This window comes from Nerophis lumbriciformis, linkage group LG10 (assembly GCF_033978685.3).
Source record: "Nerophis lumbriciformis linkage group LG10, RoL_Nlum_v2.1, whole genome shotgun sequence".
Taxonomy (NCBI): domain Eukaryota; kingdom Metazoa; phylum Chordata; class Actinopteri; order Syngnathiformes; family Syngnathidae; genus Nerophis; species Nerophis lumbriciformis.
Window position 1 is genome coordinate 30,547,861 of NC_084557.2, and position 26,971 is coordinate 30,574,831.

Consider the following 26,971-nt stretch of genomic DNA (forward strand, 5'->3'; position numbering starts at 1 on the left):
TGCTCATCAGTTACTCAGTACTTCAGTAGTTTTTTCACAACATACTTTTTACTTTTACTCAAGTAAATATTTGGGTGACTACTCCTTACTTTTACTTGAGTAATAAATCTCTAAAGTAACAGTACTCTTACTTGAGTACAATTTCTGGCTACTCTACCCACCTCTGTATAGATGCCACAATTGAGATTACTAGCAGGATTACATGTGTTTCCTTCCACCACCGAAGGTGGCGTACTCAAGGCACAAGCGAGAGACTTCGCAGCGGCCAATCAAGTGAGTTTTGGGGTGCGCGGGGCGTGTACATCCCTGCTCTGAGCTAGGGTTTCTTAACTCGCTAACCTTGGCCTTGCCCACTAATTTGAATACGTGGTGTGTTGAAGAGTTTGAGGGCGAAGCAAGTAGCAACAGGACAATTTCGAGAAAAGCCGAAAACATGAGTGGCTCTGCTTGTTTCAAAAAGTGTGGTTCTGTGCTGATAACGGGAGCTAACCGAGGACTGGGATTACAGCTGGTGGATAGTCTGGTCAACGGAGGATTTTCGCCGGGGAAGATTATAGCCACCACCCGTGACCCCTCCGCCGCGCTGGTAAACATCACAACTCATGTTTTACTCTGTTCTAGCCAAAACACTGCCAGTAAGATTCGATTAAAAAAAATAAAAATTGTAGAAAATTGTGTATTAGTGCCGAAACAAGTTTTGGCAACAAATGAATACAAACATTACAAAAATACATTATTTTTAGTGGTTATTTTTTTGTACTGCGACATGTTTTTGATGCCAGTAGAGCTGGGTTGCAATCACGTGACCGAGAGGCAGCTCAGGTGGCGTGCGAAATTCTGTAACCCTGCCGCGGGAGCGCGCATGGGGGCGGAGCTCTGTTCCTTGTTCAGACTTCTGCAACACTTTCGTGTTATTAGCGATGTCAATGATACACAATGTGGATTATTACGATCGTGCTTTGATGGTCAAAAATGTTGTTGGAGTTAACATGTGACACCCCTACCCGAAGAAATGCTTGATCATCTGTATTTGTATTCACATCGCTGCACTAGCTTCTCTATTGTGTACGGTGTAATGCTGCCAAGCGGTTGGTCAGCCTACCTATTTTCTGCAAATTACATTATTAACATTCTGTAATTTGGTTTATTATTTATTTTATCTTCTGATTAGATTAAAAAAAATAACACCAATATAATGGGAACAAACACCTCAGCTTAGACTCAAGTCCATGTTAATAAACAAACAAAAAACAACACGTGTTTTATGCCAGAAAATGTGTCCCACGTACGTCTATTTTCCTCAAGCTATGTACTAACATCATGTGGATTATATGTAAAGATTTGGTATTGTACAAAACTGGTGAATTTGGACTCATGTTATTAATGACAAAAAAGTTGTTAGGGGATACATAATGTTTCAGCATATATCTGTGCTGCCATAAAATGTGTCCCCCTTCTATTTCCCTCAAATGATGTACTAATTTAATGTGGATTATTGTGTACACTTATAGTATCATTTACAGCTAAATTTGTACATTTGGACTCATTTTATTAATTACAAAAAAGTTAGTAGGGAATACATAATATTTCAGCATATGTGCTGCCATAAAATATGTCCCCCTTCTATTTTCCTTGATGTACTAACTTCATGTGGTGTATTCTGTACATACTTACCATCATGAACAACTAAACTTGTGAATTTGGACTCATGTTATTAAAAAAAAGTTAGTAGGAGATACATAATATTTCAGCATATTTCTGTGCTGCCATATACATGTGCTCCCCTCTATTTCCCTCAAAGTATGTACTAATTTGAGGATTATTATGTAAATTTTTAGTATCATTTACAGCTAAACTTGTATATATACGTCTATTTTCCTCAAGCTATGTACTAACATCATGTGGATTATATGTACAGACTTGGCATTGTACAAAATATGTGAATTTTGACTTATTTTATTACTTACAGAAAAAGTTAATAGGGGATGCATAACATTGAATGTTTTTCTTGTTTGCAAGATTTGTTTCATGTGATGCTCAACCTATGGAACAATAATGAAAATGTTATTGTTACATAAAAAAGATAGGGCTTTTAGAAAAAAATACACTTTAATATAGTTAGAACATTAACAATGCCTCTCAAAAGTATTTAACAATAGTCATACAATTAGTTTCAGGGCAACAACACAAGCGAAAGATAAATAGCAACAACAACCACATTGGCACAAACGTTTAACAATCTATACATATTAATAAGAACTAGGGCTGTGAAAATAACAAGATAATTATGTGATTAGTCAGAAAATATTATATCAGTAATCATGTACAGACTTAAGTTTAATCATGCAATTTATTTTGGCCTTACACGCTCTTTAAGCTCAACTGCTATACGGTCCGTGATCAGATCAATGCATAAGTCCGTACAACAATGAGTGAGAAGACCCATTCCCTTACAGAATACACCCTTGAAGAATTTGAGATAAAACTGTTTCTAAGTTTTGTGCAAATACTGTAAATGACATGGATTCAAGTGGAACGTATACAAACTTTCCTGGATGACATTTTTAGAATAAAATTGTATCTGTGTAAACTAACTTCCATTTTGCAATTGATTAATCACCTGTCATTAATCATGATTAATCAAAATACCAGTGATTTATCTGACTTAAAAAAATAAAATAAAATAATTTGACTGCTCTACTAAAAACATTTACATGCGATGCAAATAAAACTTTCCTCTGCTGATGCTGGGCCTTGAAGGCATTCTTGGTGGATCCACCGCAAACACTGAATCTGAAAGACAAAGAATCTAAGTTTAAAAAAATATGTAATTCAATACACCCTACATTGTTGTTGTTGCTAAACCGTATTATTTCACAAATATAATTTCATGTAAAGTAAAATTGCAAATAAAACAATAATCCTAGGCACGTCAGGGTTCCATTTTAAATTGAGAAAAACACTGAGTTGCCCAAATTACGTATAAGTCATGTTGGCTACAAAAGTGATATTTGTCTGTCAGCTCATCTATTGCAAATGAAGAAAACAGGATTGTTTAATATAATAGTATCTACTGGGACTAACAGTTCTACTGGATTTTAGTAGAGTCAATGAAATACCAAAATATCTCCTACTAATTTCCAGGAGAAGGGTAACAGCAATGTCCAGCCTCCGTCGGTTTATCACAGCTTTTGTGGCAGGAAAACTAATATTTTCCTTTTTCAGGAGACACTCTACAAACTGAAAAATACATTTTAGCATAACCGTAAGATCCGCCTCATAGTAATAGTATACGATATGCTCATGTAGAGTTTCTAATCTGAAGTAAACAAATGATTGCAGTGTTTTAAATGTCTCAAAAAAGTGTCATACTATTTACTCTGGGTAAAAAAAGGACAATATTGTTACAGAATGAGAATGATGAAGTTGCTCTGCAAAGTCAACCTACTTTCAATGCAAATACATCACATGATGTAGTCAATCTGCTCTGGGTACAGTACCGTACCGCATGTCCACCTAGAAAAATGATAGCCTTCATATCGCATGAAGGCCCTTTAGAAATAAAGGAATCATTTCAAAATATTATATTGTTCTACTTTGTCGTTTAAAAATCTATGTTTTACCTATTAAAACACTTGCCCAAATGGATTAATATTATTCATGTGCCCATTTTTAGGTATTAGTTGTAATACCTTTCACCTAGTTGTGTCCAAACATGTTTTAGTGGCTTCCTTGTACTCTCCAGCAAATTAAAAAACAGGGATCTTTTGTCTTGTGGATACATGATCTACAAATACTGTTGTGATTGGACATTATTTCTTAGCTTACTCTCCAGTGATGATGTTCCTTCACAACTCCCAGGATGACCTCATACTCCAAAGGTTGAATCTAAAATGAAATACAAATATCCAAAGTCCAATACTTATTGACATATGTACACCAATGTTTACAATAGCTGTATTTGCAATACATCACAATAACATTGCCTTCTTTTTAGCTTTGGAATTTCAAAGTATCAAAATCTGAGCAAAAAACATACAATACATCATAAAAATGTATACTTGTTTGAGTCTTTGAGTCCTTTCTTCCCCACTTAGCAGTCATTGCAAAGGAATCAATGAATTTGGCTTTTTGCAGGACCGTTCTTATTGTGCTTGCACACTATGACAGCCAGATAAGCATTGACTACCTGTAAAAAAAAAAACCAGATGATGAAAGATTGACTCTTTTAAAGATGGTAATTATAAAACTAAATAAAATCACTGTACCTCGCTTTCCAACTCCATGTCAGGACCCACTTTGTTAATGTCCCATTAGTACAGATTGTAAAAGGGGTTTATGGCAGCACAGAAGTATGCTGTAATATTATGTATCCCCTACTTTTTTGTAATTAATAACATGAGTCCAAATATACAAGATTAGCTGTAAATGATACTAAAATTGTACTCAATAAACCACATGAAGTAAACACATTAATTGAGGAGTGGGATACATTTTATGGCAGCACATAAATATGCTGAAATATTATGTATCCCCTACTAACTTTTTTGTAATTAATAAAATGAGTCCAAATATTAAAAAATTTGCTGTAAATGATACTAAAATTGTACTCAATAATCCACATGAAGTTAGTACATTTTAATTTCCCCTCTGGGATTAATTAAGTATTTCTGAGTCTGATTCTAAATCTGATAAATCAATTGAGAAAAATAGAAGGGTGTCACACTTTATGGCAGCACAGAAATATGCTGAAACATTATGTATCCCCTACTAACTTTTTTTCTCATTAATAAAATAACATTTGTGTGTCCTCTCTCAATTGCTCTGTTTATTGCTATTCTGAATGTTTCTGGGTCGGATTTGGTTTCGGAATTTGATTTGCATTATTATGGTATTGTTGTGTATTGTTTTGTTGGATTGATTAATTAAAAAAAATAAATTAATAACGTGAGTCCAAATTCACAGGTTTTGTACAATGCCATGTCTGTACATATAATCCACATGATGTTAGTACATAGCTTGAGGAAAATAGACGTATATATACAAGTTTAGCTGTAAATGATACTAAAAATTTACATAATAATCCTAAAAAAAATACATACTTTGAGGGAAATAGAGGGGAGCACATGTTATGGCATATGGGACACAGTTTCTGGCATAAAATACTTGGTTTTTTGTTGTGTTTTTTTAACATGGATTTGAGTCTACTCTATAGTGTTTGTTCCTATTACCGTATTTTTCGGAGTATAAATCGCACCGGAGTATAAGTCGCACCTGCCGAAAATGCATAATAAAAAAGGAAAAAAACATATATAAGTCGCACTGGAGCCCGGCCAAACTATGAAAAAAACTGTGACTTAAATAAAATACGGTATATGGGTGTTATTTTTAATCCATCATAAGGTGAAATAAATTGGAAAACCAAATTACAGAATGTTAATAATGTAATTTGCAGAAAATAGGTAGGCTGACCAACCACTTCACAGCATTACACCGTACACAATAGAGAAGCTTGTGCAGCGATGTGAATACAACATGTAATTTACAGATGATCAAAAGCATTTATTTGGGTAGGAATGTCACATGTTACACCAACAACATTTTTGACAATCAAAGCATGATCGTAATAATCCACATTTTGTATCATTGACATCACTAATAACACAGAAGTGCTGCCGCTGTCTGAACAAGGAACAGAACTTCGGCCCCATGCGCGCTCCCGCGGCAGGGGATACAAAATATTTCAGTGATACAGAATTTCGCACAACCACTTCCAGAATCCAGGCGATGGTCGAGAGCCCCTTTAGAATACTGTTTATTTACCCGAATTGCTGCAAATTTGGGCGCATTTTGAAATGTTTAGAGGCAAATATATAAGCAATTGCGGCAAAGTGGACTCAGTTTAAGCCAAATTGCCGCTTTACATGTAGATAACGTAGATAACATTAAAAACTGTTTAGGCCACCTTGGGAAGTTCGCCCAATGAAACGATAATACCAACTAGACACACAGGTTCGATACCAATGAGGCAGGAGACGTGAGCACTAATAAAATCTTATTTTATTACTAAGTGTTAAAATTGACGAAAAAAGACATAACCAGCTGGATTAATGTAAAAATAATGCCAAATAAGGTCATCCCAATCACACATGACAACCACACAGCACACCGAAAGGGAGGGAACCACCACCCAGGACACCACCGCTGCCTGTCCTCAGCAAACTAAAATACAAGAAAAGAAAATGAAATAAAGAATACAAAAAGGAAACAAACTATACGTAAACAGGTACGGTAAAGGTGCCAACTAGGGATGATGTTTGATAAGAAATTATCGAGTTTAAGCCTATTATCGAATCCTCTTGTCGAACCGATTCCTTATCGATTCTCTTATCGAGTCCAGATAGGTTGTTGTATATGGAAAACACACACAATATTTGGTTTAACAAAAGCTCACTTTTATTATATAAGAAAAAAATAAAATCTAATATATCAATAAATATTGACTGTTACCCCCCCTAAAAAAATAAAATAAATAAATATTGACTGTTGTTGCCCAAAGTATATTAAGTGGGATTTTTCAGAAAAACAAATATATACAGTAACACAAAAGCAACCTGTCTCTGTGATCACTATAGGTGTATAAATAATACTATAGTGTTAAATAAAATCAGTCCCTTGGGCACAAAACTGAAAATAATACAGCTCTCCAAAAAGTGCACTTCTGCTGCTATTTGACATAACTGTTTGTTATGATGCTTTGACATTTTTGCACTTGATTTCTTTATTGAAAGAAAATTCTATGAAGAGAAAAGTTGTTTGCAAATGTGGTTACAATGCTAAAAAATGAAAAGTTAAAGCTAAAAAAAAAACACTTCATTGAGTTAACATTATTTCTTTATAGGGGGAAAGATGTGATGTTATGAGCTAGGGAATATAACAACTACACTACCCAGCATGCAACGGGAGTGACGAGCATGCGCGGTAGCCCCGAAAAGTGTTGTTGCATGTCGCCAGCCGGCAGCTAAGAATGAGGTTATGAGCACGCTGTGAAAGTAAACGTCAAGAACTCAGCCAACACGCTTTGTCTGCATTATTTATAATTAGACAGACAACACATATACAGTGTGATTTTGTTTTGTTTACAAGGAAAGAAAAACAAAAGTTAAAAAAGGGAGATGTATGTATGTGGTGCGGTTGCTTTAAGAACGTTGCGACAGCTGCCGTAAAGGAGGTGCGTTGCTAGCCTGGTTGCTATGTTTCCGGTTAGTCGTAAAAGTGTTCGTCATGTATTTGTACCCTGCTCAAATCTCTCAGTAAAGTTATTCATTGGATTATACCTTTTGTTTTGAACTTTATTACACCTTGGAGCGCTTTTTCCGGTCCATTTTTTTCCCTGCTTTCGCTATCTGCGCCTAATGACTGAGCTCCGTGACGTCATTTCTTGTGAAGTCTCACGGGGCATTTCTGGTCGGGACGGGATTCGTTCCCAGGGATTCGAATAAAGAACCAACTCTTTTTCTTTACTATAGTGGTCTTGATAACAGGAACCGGTTCTCAAAAAGGGATTCGAGTCCGAGGACTCGGTTCTTTTCTTATCGAACAACCGGGAAAATCGGTTTCGAGTATCATCCCTAGTGCCAACCCTGCCCGAGTGCAACAATGGGCAGCCAGCATCAGAAGTTGGCTGCAGATGAAGACATCGCATAATTAACATTAATCGGTATGAACAACATGGGCGCAGCCATTTTGGAAGCGTGTGTCAAAAGGTTAACCGACAACGAGAACAGCCGAGTTGTTCCGAGATTTTCCGAGAGATGCACTCGTTGCATCAGGGTCTCGAAGGACGTCAGGTGTTCGGTGAATTTAGGTCAGGCAGCTCTCAAAATGCAGAGTAAGGAACAAATCAAAAAAAGAAAACACAAACAATTACAGGATGTTACAATTACAATTACACTACATTAACACAACAATTTACAAATTTTTCATATTACATATAGTCTGCCATAATCAAGGATTAGGTTAGAATTAGAGATGTCCGATAATATCGGCTTGCCGATATTATCGGCCGATAAATGCTTTAAAATGTTATATCGGAAATTATCGGTATCGGTTTTTTTATTATCAGTATCGTTTTTTTTGTTTTTTTTTTTGTTTTGTTTTTTTAATTAAATCAACATAAAAAACACAAGATACACTTACAATTAGTGCACCAACCCAAAAAACATCCCTCCCCCATTTACACTCATTCACACAAAAGGGTTGTTTCTTTCTGTTATTAATATTCTGGTTCCTACATTATATATCAATATATATCAATACAGTCTGCAAGGGATACAGTCCGTAAGCACACATGATTGTGCGTGCTGCTGGTCCACTAATAGTACTAACCTTTATCAGTTAATTTTACTCATTTTCATTAATTACTAGTTTCTATGTAACTGTTTTTATATTGTTTTACTTTCTTTTTTATTCAATAATTTTTTTTAAATTTATTTATCTTATTTTATTTTATTAATATTTTAAAAAAAACACCTTATCTTCACCATACGTGGTTGTCCAAATTAGGCATAATAATGTGTTAATTCCACGACTGTATGTATCAGTATCGGTTAATATCAGTATCGATTGATATCAGTATCGGTAATTAAAGAGTTGGACAATATCGGATATCGGCAAAAAGCCATTATCAGATATCCCTAGTTAGAATAGAACAGAAAGTTTTATTGACCTTATATTAAATTATTCATGATTTATGGTTGCCACTCCTGGTTGTGCTTTAAGATTATTATTAATTATTAATTGAGTACTAAACACAAAACTATGGATAAATGTACACATATACGCCATGCAGCAGGTAAAACACATTTGTTAAAGACAAAACACAATTTGTTACAAAATTGTTTCATTTCACTTGCATTAATTGACTGCTAATTTTTCAGTTTTAACTGCGCTAGTATTTGGCATCAAGCCAAGCAGCTGTGTTCGCATCTACGTATCTACATGTGCACAACAGGGGAGCTGGTTAACTTATGAGGGTAGTGTATGTGTGTTTGTGAGAATGGCAACGTGTTGGCAGAGTGATGTCAGTGAGTGAGTGGACGAGTAAAGAGAGAGCAGCAGGACAAGTTACACCTGTCCTGCTGCTCTATAGTCAGGGCTCAAATTTAACCACGGCAACTTTGGCAAGTGCCCCAACCACCCTTGTCACTTGCCGTAATGCCCTAAAATATTAACCAGCATCTACGGCAAGAACATGCCGTGACCGCCCTTGACTTTTTACTTGTTTATGGACGAGGAATGTAACGGTAAACGATATAACGATAAACCGCGGTAAAATTCCAGACGGTTAGTAACACCGTTTAATTTTTAAATGATTGAAAAACCGTCATTTATTAATGCATTCCAGGCAGCATTGCTCACTTCCTGCTAACGCACCAGCAGCCGCGCCTCCGAAGATGGTATATGCACACTAGCGCTGTTTGCAATGGCGGAAAACAACATTCGGACCTTGCTCTTGAGATTTTGCCTTCGTGTTAAACGGACACAATCTGAAGTCTGGACATATTTTGGATTGGCAAAGCATGCTGAAGGTAAAATAATTGAGGACTGTCAGTCCATCACCAGAAAATGCAGGAAAAAAGTGAAGGGAGGTGTCACGCCAAATTTCTTCCCCCTACAAAAACCTTCCCCCCCATACCAATACCCAAAACCCTTTGCAGCACTAGCTCTTCCGGGACGCTACAAGGTGTGCGTGTTTGTGGGGGGGAGGTTTGGTGGTAGCGGGGGTGTATTTTGTAGCGTCCCGGAAGAGTTAGTGCTGCAAAGGATTCTGGATATTTGTTCTGTTGTGATTATGTTGTGTTACGGTGCGGATGTTCTCCCGAAATGTGTTTGTCATTCTTGTGTGGTGTGGATTCACAGTGTGGCGTATATTTGTAACAGTGTTAAAGTTTTTTATACTGGCACCCTCAGTGTAACCTGTATCGCTGTTGATCAAGTATGCGTTGCATTCACTCGTGTGTGCGTACAGAAGCCGCACATATCTTGTGACTGGGTCTGAACAATGTTAGAATGGATGAAAAGCGGACGTGACGATAGCTCGTAGAGTACGTTAAAGGCAGTGCATATAAGGCACGCCCCCAAGACTGTGGTCCGGGTGGACGAGATATAATGACTGATGAACACCTTCGTTCGATAATGAAGGTTGCCTCAGCTCAAAGCCTGAGCCCTGACATTAATGAACTAACATCCAAGAAAAGATGCCAGGTATCTGGCTTGGGCACATCAGATTAGATCAGTGTGTTGCAAACTGAGCAGTTTAAAGTCCTGAATGGTTGTTTTATTCATTATTTTATTTTCAAATTTATTAGCCTGTGAAAAAGTTAATGTTGATATTTACTTTAGAAGGCTGCAAATAGAAAAGAGGCATTCAATTTTTATTTAAATTGTATTTGATATGCCATTGATATTTTTTAATTATTATTATTATTATTTGAAACTCGATTTTGCATGTCACTATAAAGTTATATAAGCCTTGCTTGTTCAATATTCAATGCAAAACTTGTTTGGGTCCCTATTAAAAGGTTAATTTGTTCAACCTTGGCCCGCGGCTTTGTTCAGTTTTAAATTTTGGCCCACTCTGTATTTGAGTTTGACACACCTGGTTTAAAACATCGCATAATTAACGTTAATCGGTACAAACAACATGGGCTCAGTCATTTTGGAAGAGTGTGTCAAAGGTTAACCGACAACGAGAAGAGCGAAGTTGTTCTGAGAGATACACTAGTTGCATCAGGGTCTGGAAGGATGTCAGGTGTTCGGTGAATTTAGGTCAGGCAGCTCTCAAAATGCCGAGTAAGGAACGAATCAAAAAAAGAAAACACGAACAATTACAGGCTGTTGGGAAAAATGTAGCAAGCTACAAAACTTCTTTAGGTAGGTTAATTTCATAGTTTAAATGCAGTGGTAAATTAGTCGATTGTTTGCCCTTGAAACTCAGCAGTTCTTGACCTGTCAATGTTGTTTATGTGATGTATCGTGAATGGGTTTTTTTTATTCGTGGCTGTCAACGATTTGTTTACTTTTTTGTAAACGTTGAACATAAGTTGCTGATGTAAACAATAATGGAATGAAAAATGCAGGGCGTTTTATATATTTGTTTATACTCAACCTTACTAAAGTTTACTACAAGTTAGTTAGGTCATACACTATAGATACAGTCTATTTCAAGTAATTGACATTTGAGTATTTGAATATCCTATACTTGAGTGTGTGTGTGTGTGTATATATATATATATATATATATATATATATATATATATATATATGCTAACACTTTAATATGGGGAACATCCATCCATCCATCCATTTTCTTATTCACCATTGCTTATTAACATGCAAATTAGTAACATATTGGCTCTTAATTAGTCATTATTAAGTACTTATCAATGCCTTATTCTGCATGGCCTTATTATACAACCAGTAAGCCATTGAAAGAGTCTTCCCTCAATAACCTCAGAATTATTGCTTATTAGTAACCCTAACCCTTATATGTTCCCCTAGTGTCTAAATAACTCTAAATTAAGTCTTTGTTACTTACAATATGTTCCCCATACTAAAGTGTTACCATATATATATATATATATATATATATATATATATATATATATATATATATATATATATATTGCCTCAGTGCTCTAAAATATGAGCCCTCCTTTAAGGCAGCACTTGCCTAGACCTTAAAAACTTAAAATTCTTGCCAAGACCTTAAAAACTTAAAATTCGAGGCCTGCTACAGCTGGTGGGCTGCGTCTTTCCCCGGGAACACAAATGACATAGCTTGCCCAAAGCTGACAAAAAAGACACAATCGCATTCAGCTCACATTGCCCCTTAGACTGAAATCATATTTGAAAAGATCAGATTCCAATCTGATTTGGACTACCTGCTTAAGTGGCCTGAATCTGATGTGAAAACAACATCAGATTTGAAGCACTTTGGGGCGATTAGACTGGCAAACAAAATCAGATCTGTGTCACTTAAGGGTAAAGAAAATCAGATTTGGTGTGCAGTGTTAAGAAATGCGATTTTCTTATTCAAACGGGAATAGCAGGTCCATTCTATGTGTCATACTTGATCGTTTCGCGATATTGCCATATTTTTGCTGAAAGGATTTAGTAGAGAACATCGACGATAAAGTTCGCAACTTTTGGTCGCTGATAAAAAAGCCTTGCCTGTACCGGAAGTAGCAGACGAGTAGCGTGACGTCACAGGTTGTGGAGCTCCTCACATTCGCACATTGTTTACAATCATGGCCACCAGCAGCGAGAGCGATTCGGACCGAGAAAGCGACGATTTCCCCATTAATTTGAGCGAGGATGAAAGATTCATGGATGAGGAAAGTGAGAGTGAAGGACTAGAGGGCACTGGGAGCGATTCAGATAGGGAAGATGCTGTGAGAGGCGGGTGGGACCTGATTTTCAGCTGGGAATGACTAAAACAGTAAATAAACACAAGACATATATATATACTCTAGTAGCTCAAAACTCAAAGTCCTCCTGGTAAGAGTCTCTGTTGTCCCAGTTCTCCACAGGCCAATGGTAAAGCTTGACTGTCATCTTTCGGGAATGTAAACAATGAAACACCGGCTGTGTTTGTGTTGCTGCAGCCGCCCGCAATACACCGCTTCCCACCTACAGGAAGGATTTAGCGATTAGGAGTGACAGATTGTTTGGTAAACGTATAGCATGTTCTATATGTTATAGTTATTTGAATGACTCTTGCCATAATATGTTACGTTAACATACCAGGCACATTCTCAGTTGGTTATTTATGCGTCATATAATGTACACTTATTCAGCCTGTTGTTCACTATTCTTTATTTATTTTAAATTGCCTTTCAAATGTCTATTCTTGGTGTTGGGTTTTATCAAATAAATTTCCCCAAAAATGCGACTTATACTCCAGTGCGACTTATATACTGTATGTTTTTTCCTTCTTTATTATGCATTTTCGGCAGGTGCGACTTATACTCCGGTGCGACTTATACCGATTAAATACGGTAATCGGCTTTTAAAAGCACAGACCGCCCCTCTCAAGTTGCAGCAGGGACTTTGAAAGTCCTGCCTCGCTACCAGGAACTGAAATAGTTACTGTGGAACTTTATTTACCTGGTAGTTGTAGAAGGGTATTTTATTTACCTGGGTAAATGGCAAAGTCCCTGTAAAGGTTCCTGCGGTGGAAAAAGGCTGTTTACCTGCTCAGTGGCCTTGTGATTAGAGTGTCCACCCTGAGACTGGAAGGTCGTGAGTTCAAACCCCGGCCGAGTCATACCAAAGACTATAAAAATGGGACCCATTACCTCCCTCCTTGGCACTCAGCATCAAGGGTTGGATTTGGGGGTTGAATCACCAAATGATTCCCGAGCGCTGCCACCGCTGCTGCTCACTGCTCCCCTCACCTCCCGGGGAGTGAACATGGGAATGGGTCAAATGCAGAGGATAATTTCACCACACCTAGTGTGTGTGCGTGACTGTCGTTGGGACTTTTAACTTTTTTTTTTTTTTTTTACTTTTATTCTAACACCATTTGAATTGAAATAATTTAATAATCTGGTTGTGTTTTTTTGTTTCTTTTTACCAGAAACTTCATGAATTGGCGAAGAAGCATCCCAACATCCACATAATCGCTCTGGGTAAGCGCATTAAGAAAGTTTTGGGTTGTATTTGTGCTGCTCATTAGTCTGTTACTAAAACAAAATAACTATTAAACTTTTGTCCATTTAAAAGCAAAAACAACAAACACCAACGCTGTCTAACTTCCTCAAAAAAAACAAGCATGTTGTTTTGATTTGTTTAAAAAGCTGCACACAGGTATATTATTGATTAACTCCTGGTATTTTTAGCAATCTAATAGACTCTATTAATTCGGAACATTTATCTGGTACACTGGAACCTCGTTTTACGCACCCCTCAATTTGCAAACTTTTCGGTTTATAAACTTTTAAATCACGCCAAATGTGCCTCTGTGTACGATGTGTACCATGTCTCGATGTACAAACGCTTCATTGATTAATTGTGTGTGCCGCTGCAATCATAACGGTGCTGCTATTTTGGGGACATCACCTCCTGTGCAGTACAGTACACACAGGGTGCGGCCATTTAGGAGATGTGGAGCCCCTACGTTACATCCTGTTTATGCAGTCTACTATTCTGTCACAACTGCTCAGTGCCTCAGCATGTGTTTCTTTTATCGTCATTCACCAAGCTTTGTCTACTGTATTTTACTTACTCTATTTAGGTCTAAAAATCCAACGCAACAGCTTGAAAAGAAGGCAGGAATCGCTGTGGAATTAGACTTAGAGAGGAGAGGGAACCCTGAAATATATATATATATATGTATATATATATATATTTTTTTTTTATTTTTTTTTTTTTTTTCCCTGCCTATTGTCATGTGACTAGTTAGAGCAGGGGTATCAAACTCATTTCAGATCGGGGGCCACATGGAGAAAAATCTACTCCCAAGTGATTGATTGATTGATTGAAACTTTTATTAGTAGGTTGCACAGTGAAGTACATATTCCGTACAATTGACCACTAAATGGTAACACCCGAATACGTTTTTCAACTTGTTTAATACAGATATATACTATTTTCATAATACAGTCATCACACAAGATAATCATCACAGTATATAAATTGAATTATATACATTATTTACAATCCGGGGTGTGGGATATGGAGGGGGGGGTAAGTTTGGTTGTTATCAACACTTCAGTCATCAACAATTGCATCATCAGAGAAATTGACATTGGAACAGTGTAGGTCTGACTTGGTACATATGTACAGCAAGTATTGGACATAGAGAGAGAGATCAAAAATTATAAGAAAAAGTGACTACATTTGATTGTTTACATTTGATTATTTACAATCCGAAGAGGTATGATGAGGAAGGGAGGGTGTTAGTTTAGGGTTGAAGTTGCCTAGAGGTGTTCTTTTAGTGCGGTTTTGAAGGAGGATAGAGATGCCCTTTCTTTTACACCTGTTGGGAGTGCATTCCACATTGATGTGGCATAGAAAGAGAATGAGTTAAGACCTTTGTTAGATCGGAATCTGGGTTTAACGTGGTTAGTGGAGCTCCCCCTGGTGTTGTGGTTATGGCGGTCATTTACGTTATGGAAGTAGTTTAACATGTACTTCGGTATCAGGGAGGTGTAGCGGATTTTATAGACTAGGCTCAGTGCACGTTGTTTTACTCTGTCCTCCACCCTGAGCCAGCCCACTTTGGAGAAGTGGATAGGAGTGAGGTGTGATCTGGGGTGGAGGTCTAGAAGTAATCTGACTAGCTTGTTCTGGGATGTTTGGAGTCTCGATTTGAGGGTTTTGGAGGTGCCGGACTGGTAAAGACACGGCACGATAACTTAAAAATAAAGACAACTTCAGATTGCTTTCTTTGTTTAAAAATAGAACGAGCACATTCTGAAATTGTCCAAATCATAATGTTGTTGTTTTGTTTTTTCCACTTACATGTTGCGGTTATTATTATTCAATCTCTATTTGTTGTTATTTATATTTTCTTAATAAATGATGTTATAATGTTCATCAGTCAACTCATTGGTGTTAATTTTCTATTAAGATAAACAAAATATATCAAAATCAAATGACAGGATGTTATTTATGTAGTTTGATCATTTTCCTCGACTGATATACTTACATCATGTGGTTTATTTTGTACATATGTAGCATCATCTACAAAGATGCAAAGAATTGCTATTGCGACATCTAGTGGACACATTTAGAACAGCGGTTTCTTTCATTAAAATATTTCAGGTTCATTTTTCTACTTAGCAAACTCATCTCGCAGGCCGGATAAAACCTGTTGGGCGGGCCTAATCCGGCCCTCGGGCCGTACGTTTGACACCCCTGAGTTAGAGATTAATACGTCTCAAGTTTGAATGAGGAGCATTAGGAGCTGCGGCGATTCAATTATTTGGGATACATTATTTCCTGTGTTTACATGACCTAGTGAAGAGAGAGTACAGCCTACCTTTGCAAACACCTTGATTAGTTCCCTGCTGCAATAACACTCCCCATCTCTCATCAATTGCTATTGTCAGTATTGCCAACAAGCTACTGTACTGATATTGTTGACAAATATCATGTTTGCTCACTAGTCGACTCTACCCCATATTTGTTCCCACTACCGCACCTTAAATTGGAGTCCTTAATCTCGTTATATGCAAATATAATGACAATAAAGCCCATTCTATTCTGAAAAACACTGCCCCTAGCCACAAGAGTCGTGATGTTGCTCCAATGTCAGTTACCAAAAGTCTGGATGAGTGTGGAAAAAACCAGGTTTGATCAACAGTCATGTTTCAGCTAAGATGGGAAACTGAGTAATTGTTCCACTTTAAAGACATTATCGATTAACGGGACTAACTTAAGGTGCCAATACAACGTAAATCATGAAGCTAAGTAGCAAGGTATTTTATTGTCATTCTAAACCAGTGGTTCTTAACCTGGGTTCGATCGAACCCTAGGGGTTCGGTGAGTCGGGCTCAGGGGTTCGGCGGAGGTTAAGACACACCCGACTCATCGTGTAAATAAAAACTTCTCCCTATCGGCGTATTACGAATACGACAACAGCAGAAGTCACACTGATTTGCAGGTGTGTAATTTGTTGTGAGTTTATGCACTGTGTTGATTTTGTTGTTTGAACAAGGTGATGTTCATGCACGGTTAATTTTGTGCACCAGTAAAAAAACATGGTAACACTTAAGTATGGGGAACATATTCACCATTGATTAGTTGCTTATTAACATGCAAATTAGTAACATATTGGCTCTTAACTAGTCATTATTAAGTACTTAATAATGCCTTATTCGGCATGGCCTTATTATAAGCCTAACCCTCTAACCCTGGCCCTAACCCTAACCAAATAACTCTAAATTAAGTCTTTGTTACGGTACTTAGAATATGTTCCCCATACTAAAGTGTTACGAAAAACATATAACTTTGTCTTGAATTTGAAAAAAACAAAATATTTTATTTTTCACTAAAGAAGGGTTCGGTGAATGCGCATATGAAACTGGTGGGATTCGGTACCTCCAACAAGGTTAAGAACCACTGTTCTAAACATGGAACATAAAAAACTAAATAAGGTATTTTAAATGAAATAAAGTACTAAATATGAAATAGCTAAATTATCCATCCATGCATTTTCTACCACGTGTCCCTTACTGGGTGGCAGGGAGTGCTGGAGCCTATCTCATATGCAACAATAATACAATCAGCATATAATTGCATTTCATGCAGTGAACAAGTGTGCCAAATGCAATTTTATGCTGTTTGACAAATAGTACATCTACTGTTCATCAATCCGACAGACTCAGGGGAAAAAGCTGTATTTGCTCCCAAGTTGTTCTTATGGTAAGACAGACCACGCTCCAACTGATGTTTTACCGGGGTTTATTCACACAATCTTTGGGTTGTCTCCAGCAAACACCGTGCACAACTGTCATGAGGACATTTTAAAACAAATATAAGCATTTCATGGCATAAATACAAACATAAAAAGAAACCTTAACATTTGTTCATAAACAAAATAAAATAATATTAGGTATGCGCCTTCTTATCACTTCTTAGAACACAGAAAATTTCACATGACGTTTTCTGTGACAGTGACAGAAGCTTTTATTGAATTGGGTGGTTCTAGCTCTAATTAGAGACGCCGCACACGCCCATAATTTGTTTGCCCCCGCATGCCTTCAAAAAGACATTTGTGTAGGTAGCATCAGGGCTTGGAATGCACTGATCCATATTGTTAAATTTCCGTCCGACACCCAGATTTGGATATTTGCCATTACCAACATTATTCCAACATAGGGATAAGAATTTTCCCGTTTCGATTCCACCTGCGACTCTGCTTAATGATTTTGTTCTTTATTCTTATTTAGAAAAAAAGATAACATAAAGGTGGATTAACATCAATTGTGTTCAGTTTAGAGCTAACATGACTAGGGATGTCCCGATCCAGGTTTTTGCACTTCCGATCCGATACCGATATTGTTTTTGCACTTCCGATCCGATACCGATACTGACCGATACCGATACTGACCGATACTGGCCTATCTGAGCATGTATTAAAGTTTAAAGTTATTTAGCTTACTTAGTTGTCAGAATCATGTTGAAAAGGGTTTTAGTACTCTTGATAACAACTAGCCAGCTGAATTAGGGGAGTTTGAATAATACACAATGGTTGGTAACAAGAAACTGACCTGTTTATTCAAGGATAAACACAAAATAGACAAAATTATACATGACAAACAGAAATGGCATCATTGAAACTAGGGCTGGGCGATATGGCCTTTTTTAAATATTGCGATATTTTAAGGCCATATTGCGATACACGATATATATCTCGATATTTTGCCTTAGCCTTGAATGAACACTTGATGCATATAATCACAGCAGTATGATGATTCTATGTGTTTTGATTGATTGATTGAGACTTTTATTAGTAGGTTGCACAGTGAAGTACATATTCCGTACAATTGACCACTAAATGGTAACACCCCAATAAGTTTTTCAACTTGTTTAAGTTGGGGTCCACTTAAATTGATTCATGATACAGATATATACTATCAGATATATACTATCATCATAATACAGTCATCACACAAGATAATCACATTGAATTATTTACATTATTTATAATCCAGGGTGTGGAGGGGGGCGCCGGATGTAAGTGCCAAAAAGACAGCCAAAAGAGTTTGATATGAGAATAAATCTAAAGTTAAAATATAGGGTAGAAATGCACCCATTTGCAGGAAATGTAGTCTTGATTTTCTAAATTTTCTTTCAAGGCTTGCATGTCTACATTAAAACATTCTTGTTCATACTGCATTAATATATGCTACTTTTGAACTTTCATGCAGAGAAGGAAATCACAACAAAAAAAATCACTAATTTTTTCATACGGTTTTGATCTGGAAATTTTTGCCTCGGCATTTTGATGGTGTGGACGTGTGGCACCGAATGGAGATAAGCGTCTCGACAGACGTTACAATATTTGAACAATGATGACGAAAACTGTTTTCTCTGTCGTGTCCGTGTGTCGAAAATTGTTATGCGCTTATTTTTTTATTTGATGTTGTGCGTGGCATAGATTTGCCGTGCGCAGAGGACGCTTGAGCAGTGCGTAATTGCGCAGGCGCGCACCTTAGAGGGAACGTTGGTCACACGGCTGCGCTAGCATCACAGCTAACGTTAGCCATGCTGCTACCTCTCTGCTCAAGGAGGACGTATACGTATGTGACGTATGACGTGACAGTATGTGACGTGTGTAAGAAGGTGCGCTTGCTGTCTGTGAGAGGGAGACACAGGAAAGAGTGAGAAGAGCCTGTCGTGTAATGCCAGCAGCTAAAAGAAACTGCGTGAGAATCCACAGACCTGTGGATGTGTTGAAAGTGTGTTGGAAAATGTGGAACAGAAATTAGGGAGCAGCAGAAAAGTGGAATGTATTATTTAAATCGGTGCGTTGGAAAACACGGACCAGAGTTTTTTTTTTAAACTGGATCTGGATCGGCATTTTCCCATGCCTTGCCGATACGCATTTTTTAGCAAATATCGGCAGCCGATCCGATCCAAATATCGGATCGGGACATCCCTAAACATGACCTTACAAAGCCAACAGTGAGGTCTTCAGAGGCACATAGCATAGAAAAACTGTTTTGAAAATAAACAAGAAAAAATCTGTAGAATTTAACAAAATAAAACATGTGGAAATTAGACAACAATGTAACATTTAGTAAAAAAAATGTAAAACTTTTAAGAATCTTTGTCATCTGCCTAGAAAATATACCGTGCAAAAGTTTGCTTAGATTTACAAGGTGAAACAATAACATAGGCCTATAACATGCAACACAAGATATTTCAAGACTTATTTTTTTATAAATGTACTGAAAATCTCAAAAATGTATGTGGGGTTTTCAAAAACTGTAAACTATGATAATTAAAATGATAATAAAAAAGGCTTGACATGTCTAACTTTGCATGTAATTACTTTGTATCACGTATTAGTTTCACATTTGAAGTTGAATTGATGACATGAATAGACTTTTACTCCATATTCTAAATTCATGAGTTTCACCTGTATAATATAATGAATGAGTGAAAATGTTGTTGGAGGAAAACATGCAACTTCGATTGTCGTCGGCCGCAGCGGGTCCTCGGCCGCGCCGTGTACTGCCAGCGGTTTCGTTGGCAAAAGAAAGCGCGGGAAACTTTGCGGGTCGGGCGCAACCAGCGTGTGCGTGTCTAACCAATGTTTGTTATGGTCTGAGAGTCTTTCAGTTGCATTTTGGCAAACTTTTACATAGATGGTTTTCTTTCTGGAAGGTTCTCCTCTGTGATGATCCGCCGCCCAGATCATGTTTTCTTTATGTCTAGGATTCCCTTAGTTCTGTTTTTCAGCACCCGGATTTGTGTTTCTTGGTTGACGTGGTTGCTGATTATTTTTCACCTGCCTCTGATTAGTGGTCGGGACGCTCACCTGCTCCCAGGCACTAATCAGAGAGCTATTTATTCCTGTTTATTGCACGTTATTATGAATGTGCCTGTTACTACATTACATATATACTTACAGCTTGATATAATTATTTGATGGAGGTTTTCGATACTTTTAGAGCGCTTTATAGGCGGAATAGATCGAATTCCATTACCCAAATTGTTAGAAGACTTTGCTAGCGTTTATTTATGAGTTAGAATGCATAAAAACAACAACAACATAAGAGTGTTTGTTTTACATAGGGATTGTGAATGATAGACACATTTTTAAAGAAAAGTGCAGTCCCCCTATAACCGCTGATGGTTACCTGAGAGGTGGTCCGGGTTGTTGTATGTACGGTTAGTGATCAGATCAATACATATGTCAGTGCAAAGATAAGCGAGGAGACTTTGACTGTTCTTGTAGGACATTCTGAGAATAAAATTGCATTTTTGTCCAAATGTTTTAAGTCATTTTAAAGTATGCAAGTGAGTAACCTGTGATTAATAACCACTTCAAATTCAAAAGTGTGATTAATCTAAATAAAAAATATATAATTTGACAGCACTAAATAAAACAGAAATGTGAGGGCTGTACGTCACTGCTGTGAGGTGTTGTAATAGTCTAACAAGCTTTTTGCCACTTCCATGGGTAAATTACCTGCTGTAGGAAAACAGACCAGTGAACTGTTAGCCTTCTTTTCTTCTGGTTTAATTATTGGATGATGTTATTCTCCCAGATGTACAGAGTCATGAAAGTATCCAGAAGGGTGTGGAAGAGGTGCATCAGCTGGTACAGGAGGAAGGTCTGAACTGCCTTATCAACAATGCAGGAATCAATGTGATAGCTGACTTCCACACTGTAACCGCTGAGAAGATGATTGAAAACTTCCACACTAATGCTGTAGCACCTCTAATGATTACCAAGGTAAAGACTTAACCAATTAAAGTAAAGTAAAGCTCTACTCAATTTTGGGAAAGGCACTTATCTGTCCATGTTAAGTAAATATATTGGTATTTCAATACACTCAATAACATGATGAGTCTGTTCCTTCTCTGTTTATGTCAGGCCTTCCTTCCTCTGCTGAAGCGAGCTGCATCCAGAGGAGCATGCGATCCAGCGACCATGAGCATCCAGAGGGCAGCTGTCATTAACATGTCTTCTACACTTGGCTCTATTGAGCTCACAAATAAGGAGCTTCTCGAACGCTTCAACTGGTACCCCTATAGAGTATCTAAGGTTTGTCAGTCCTATACAAACACAAGCTTGCATTGCCTTTCTAGCAAGATAAATACTGTTACAAAAAACATTTTATAAAACAGAATTCATACCACCTGGTGCATTATGGTGTTAAAGGGGAACATTATCACCAGACCTATGTAAGCGTCAATATATACCTTGATGTTGCAGAAAAAAGACCTTTTTTTTTTTTAACCGATTTCCGAACTCTAAATGGGTGAATTTTGGCGAATTAAACACCTTTCTATTATTCGCTCTCGGAGCGATGATGTCACAACGTGACGTCACATCGTGAAGCAATTCGCCATTTTCTCAAACACATTACAAACACCGAGTCAAATCAGCTCTGTTATTTTCCGTTTTTTTCGACTGTTTTCCGTACCTTGGAGACATCATGCCTCGTCGGTGTGTTGTCGGAGGGTGTAACAACACGAACAGGGACGGATTCAAGTTGCACCAGTGGCCCAAAGATGCGAAAGTGGCAAGAAATTGGACGTTTGTTCCGCACACTTTACCGACGAAAGCTTTGCTACGACAGAGATGGCAAGAATGTGTGGATATCCTGCGACACTCAAAGCAGATGCATTTCCAACGATAAAGTCAAAGAAATCTGCCGCCAGACCCCATTGAATCTGCCGGAGTGTGTGAGCAATTCAGGGACAAAAGACCTCGGTAGCACGGCAAGCAATGGCGGCAGTTTGTTCCCGCAGACGAGCGAGCTAAACCCCCTGGATGTCTTGGCTCACACAGTTCCTTATGCCACCGAAGATGATCAAGAGAAGAATATCGACCCTAGCTTCCCTGGCCTGCTGACATGAACTCCAAAACTGGACAGATCAGCTTTCAGGAAAAGATAGCGGATGAGGGTATGTCTACAGAATATATTAATTGATGAAAATTGGGCTGTCTGCTCTCTCAAAGTGCATGTTGTTGCCAAATGTATTTCATATGCTGTAAACCTAGTTCATAGTTGTTAGTTTCCTTTAATGCCAAACAAACACATACCAATCGTTGGTTAGAAGGCGATCGCCGAATTTGTCCTCGCTTTCTCCCGTGTCGCTTGCTGTTGTGTCGTTTTCGTCAGTTTCGCTTGCATACGGTTCAAACCGATATGGCTCAATAGCTTCAGTTTCTTCTTCAATTTCGTTTTCGCTACCTGCCTCCACACTACAACCATCCGTTTCAATACATGCGTAATCTGTTGAATCGCTTAAGCCGCTGAAATCCGAGTCTGAATCCGAGCTAATGTCGCTATAGCTTGCTGTTCTATGCGCCATGTTTGTTTGTGTTGGCTTCACTATGTGACGTCACAGGAAAATGGACGGGTGTTTATAACGATGGTTAAAATCAGGCACTTTGAAGCTTTTTTTAAGGATATTGCGTGATGGGTAAAATTTTGAAAAAAACTTTGAAAAATAAAATAAGCCACTGGGAACTGATTTTTAATGGTTTTAACCCTTCTGAAATTGTGATAATGTTCCCCTTTAAGATTCTCACTGTTGAGACACTTGCGATTAAGGGCAACATAAATCATATTTGATTGATTGATTGAACAAGAAATTTGTTCTCATACATTCAGGTTGCCCTCAACATGGTGAGCCGCTCTCTGGCAATAGACCTGGAAGGTGATGGTATTCTTTGTATGGCTATACACCCAGGCTGGGTCCGCACCGACATGGGCGGTTCTCAGGTACAGAGTAAAGACGAGTAACTCATCAAAGCTGCTCATGTAGATGACTGATGGCTGAATAATAATCTTTAATAATCTATTTAGTCTGTTCAGACTAGATGCTAACAATGTTTTTGTTTTCCAGGCTCCCCTGAGTCCTGAAGAGAGCATTTCTTCTCTTTTGTCAGTTATTGGTGGACTGACTGAGAAGGATCATGGGTCATTTTTGAACTACACAGGAGAGCCATTGCCTTGGTGATTCGGATTATATTCAAAATGATTGCTATATTGACAAATAGTTAACACCGTTAACTCTTTGGTGGTATTTAGTGCTTTTTAACTTTAAAAAAGGACCTATCTGACGCATTTCCCTGTTGAATATTCTGTTTTGCAACTTGTCCAGGGTGTACCCTGCCTCCTGCCCCAGTGCAGCTGGAATAGGCTACAGTGTGACATCCAGACAGATGAAAGTCTGTATGATCACCTTAAACATAGGAAGGGAGATGAGACTCAGTGTCCAAAAACAATCATGACATAAGTAATAAATCCTACAAGACATAAATCATCATCATCATCTCTTTTTATTCCTTTCATGAAAATGCATATATACAAGCCATATGCAGTTGACACTTTCATTGTTTTTTGTTTCTTATACATTTCCATGAGCAGATAGAAGAATACTATTCTTATATTTATCTGCCCCCTTTTTAACACAAATTATTTTAGATGACTTTATCACTGTTCCCTCCACCAACACCCCAACTCCAACATACTTTTAATTTTCGTTTAAGCATTTTCAAAATGACACGTCCAATCAAAATCAAAAATCAGTTTGATATAATTCCAGTTGTTTCTTTTTGTAACTCTTTTTAAATTCAACGATATTCTTGCAACTTTTTAAGTCTTTCTTTAGAGGCCTACTGAAACCCACTACTACCGACCACACAGTCTGATAGTTTATACATCAATGATGAAATCTTAAGATTGCAACACATGCCATTACGGCCGGGTTAGTTTACTAAAGTGCAATTTTAAATTTTGCGCGACATATCCTTCTGAAAACTTCTCGGTATGATGACGCCAGCGCGTGACGTCGCGGATTGTAGAGGACATTTTGAGACAGCATGGTGGCCAGCTTTTAAGTCGTCTGTTTCATCGCAAAATTGCACAGTATTCTGGACATCTGTGTTGGTGAATCTTTGGCAATTTGTTCAATGAACAATGGAGACAGCAAAGAAGAAAGCTGTAGGTGGGAAGCGGTGTATTGCGGCCGACTTCAGCAAGAACAATCACGGCCGGTGTTTCATTGTTTACATTCCCGAAAGATGACAGTCAATCTTTACCATTGGCCTGTGGAGAACTGGGACAACAGACTCTCACCAGGAGGACTTTGAGTTGGATACGCAGACACGGTACCGTGAGTACGCTTCCAAACATTTGATCGCTTGCCCGTACGTGCGTGCCGCTATGTGCATGTCACGTACGTAACTTTGGGGACTTTGGGGAAATATATGTGCTGTATGAACTTTGGGGAGGTGAACGGTACTTTGGGCTGTGGGATTGAGTGTGTTGTGCAGGTGTTTGAGTTGTATTGGCGGGTTATATGGACGGGAGGGGGGAGGTGTTTGTTATGCGGGATTAATTTGTGGCATATTAAATATAAGCCTGGTTGTGTTGTGGCTAATAGAGTATGTCTTGTGTTTATTTACTGTTTTAGTCATTCCCAGCTGAATATCAGGTCCCACCCGCCTCTCACAGCATCTTCCCTATCTGAATCGCTCCCACTGCCCTCTAGTCCTTCACTCTCACTTTCCTCATCCACGAATCTTTCATCCTTGCTCAAATTAATGGGGAAATCGTCGCTTTCTCGGTCCGAATCGCTCTCGCTGCTGGTGGCCATGATTGTAAACAATGTGCAGATGTGAGGAGCTCCACAACCTGTGACGTCACGCTACTCGTCTGCTACTTCCGGTACAGGCAAGGCTTTTTTATCAGTAACCAAAAGTTGCGAACATTATCGTCGATGTCCTCTACTAAATACTTTCAGCAAAAATATGGCAATATCGCGAAATTATCAAGTATGACACATAGAATGGACCTGCTATCCCCGTTTAAATAAGACAATTGCATTTCAGTAGGCCTTTAGAGAATTCCATGCTTTCACACCAGCAACAGACAAGCACATTTGCTTCAAATTTGTTCGCACTCTTGGATGTTTAAAGTCATACGGCCTTCTGTGGTTCTCATCTTCAGACGTGAACACAAGTAACTTTTGTAAGTCCTTCGGAAGAACTTTATTTCTAGCTTTGAACATCACTAATAGAGTACGTATGCAATTCTACAATGTCTTTTAGTTTTAATAATCCTGACCTAATAAAGAGTGGATTTGTGTGGTCTCTATATCCTACTGTAAAAATGATACAAATTGCTCTTTTCTGTGAAAGAAATAAAGGCATTATGTTGCTGTGATATGTATTTCCCCATATTTCTGCACAATAATTGAAATAAGGTAGAATAATTGAACAATATAACATTCTCATTGTATTATACGGAAACGGTATTTAACCTTGTTCAAAATAAATAAGCTTTTAGATACTTTATTTTTCACATGCAATATAGGAGCTTTCCATGTCAACTTTTCATCTAAGATGACCCCAAGAAATCTATTTTCAGACACCTTCTCAATTTTCACATTGTTTATGGATAAACTAACTTCTATCTTTCTTTTATTACTGAATACCATACATTTAGTCTTTTCCAAGTTTAAAGATAATTTGTTTACATCAAACCACAATTTTAGTTTAACCATTTCCTCTTCAATATTATCGGCTAAGATTTTCAAGTCATCTTCTGAACAGTATACATTTGTATCGTCTGCAAATAATACATACTGTAAAATTTCCGAAACCTCACAAATATCATTTATATATAAAGTAAAAAGTTTGGGACCTAAAATCGAAGCTTGTGGAATTCCACATTCAATATTCATACATTCTGACCAATGATCATCGATCTCAACATATTGCTGTCGTTGTTGTAAATAGCTGGTAAACCAGTCCAGTGCAATTCCTCTAACTCCATAAGTATATCATTTAGAAATGAGAATTTGATGATCTATGGCATGGGTGTCAAACTCTGGCCCACGGGCCAAATTTGGCCCGCCTGACTCGTCTGCTGCTGCGTCCACGCCTGACTCGTCGTCTGCGCCCAAGCCTGCCACGACGACGACGACGCCGCCGCGCCCACCTCCCCTTCGACCACGGATATGGCCGCTCCCTGGTCATCCGCCTCGCCAAGTGCGCCCACCTCCCCGTCGGCCACGAATGTGGCCATTCCCTGGTCGTCCGCCTCGCCAAGTGCGCCCACCTCCCAGTCGGCCACCAATGTGGCCATTACCTGGGCGCCCGCCTCGCCGGCTGCAGCGTCGTTCCACTCGCCGCCGCCACTTGACTTTGCCTTGTTGGATTCGGGGACACTTGGCCTGGCGACCCACCGCCAAGTCCTCCCTCCGC

The 26,971-nt window shown here is 38.2% G+C and overlaps 1 protein-coding gene across 1 annotated transcript; it reads left to right on the forward strand.

Annotated features, from left to right (window-relative positions):
* Window positions 1-330: 330 nt before the first annotated feature.
* Window positions 331-24,027, forward strand: LOC133612445 (C-signal). Its single transcript, XM_061969859.2, has 6 exons — window positions 331-586; window positions 13,643-13,694; window positions 21,291-21,478; window positions 21,620-21,790; window positions 23,370-23,480; window positions 23,605-24,027. Exons 1-6 carry the CDS (start codon window positions 434-436, stop codon window positions 23,716-23,718), a joined length of 789 nt encoding a protein of 262 aa, XP_061825843.1. The 5' UTR covers window positions 331-433; the 3' UTR covers window positions 23,719-24,027.
* Window positions 24,028-26,971: the final 2,944 nt, after the last annotated feature.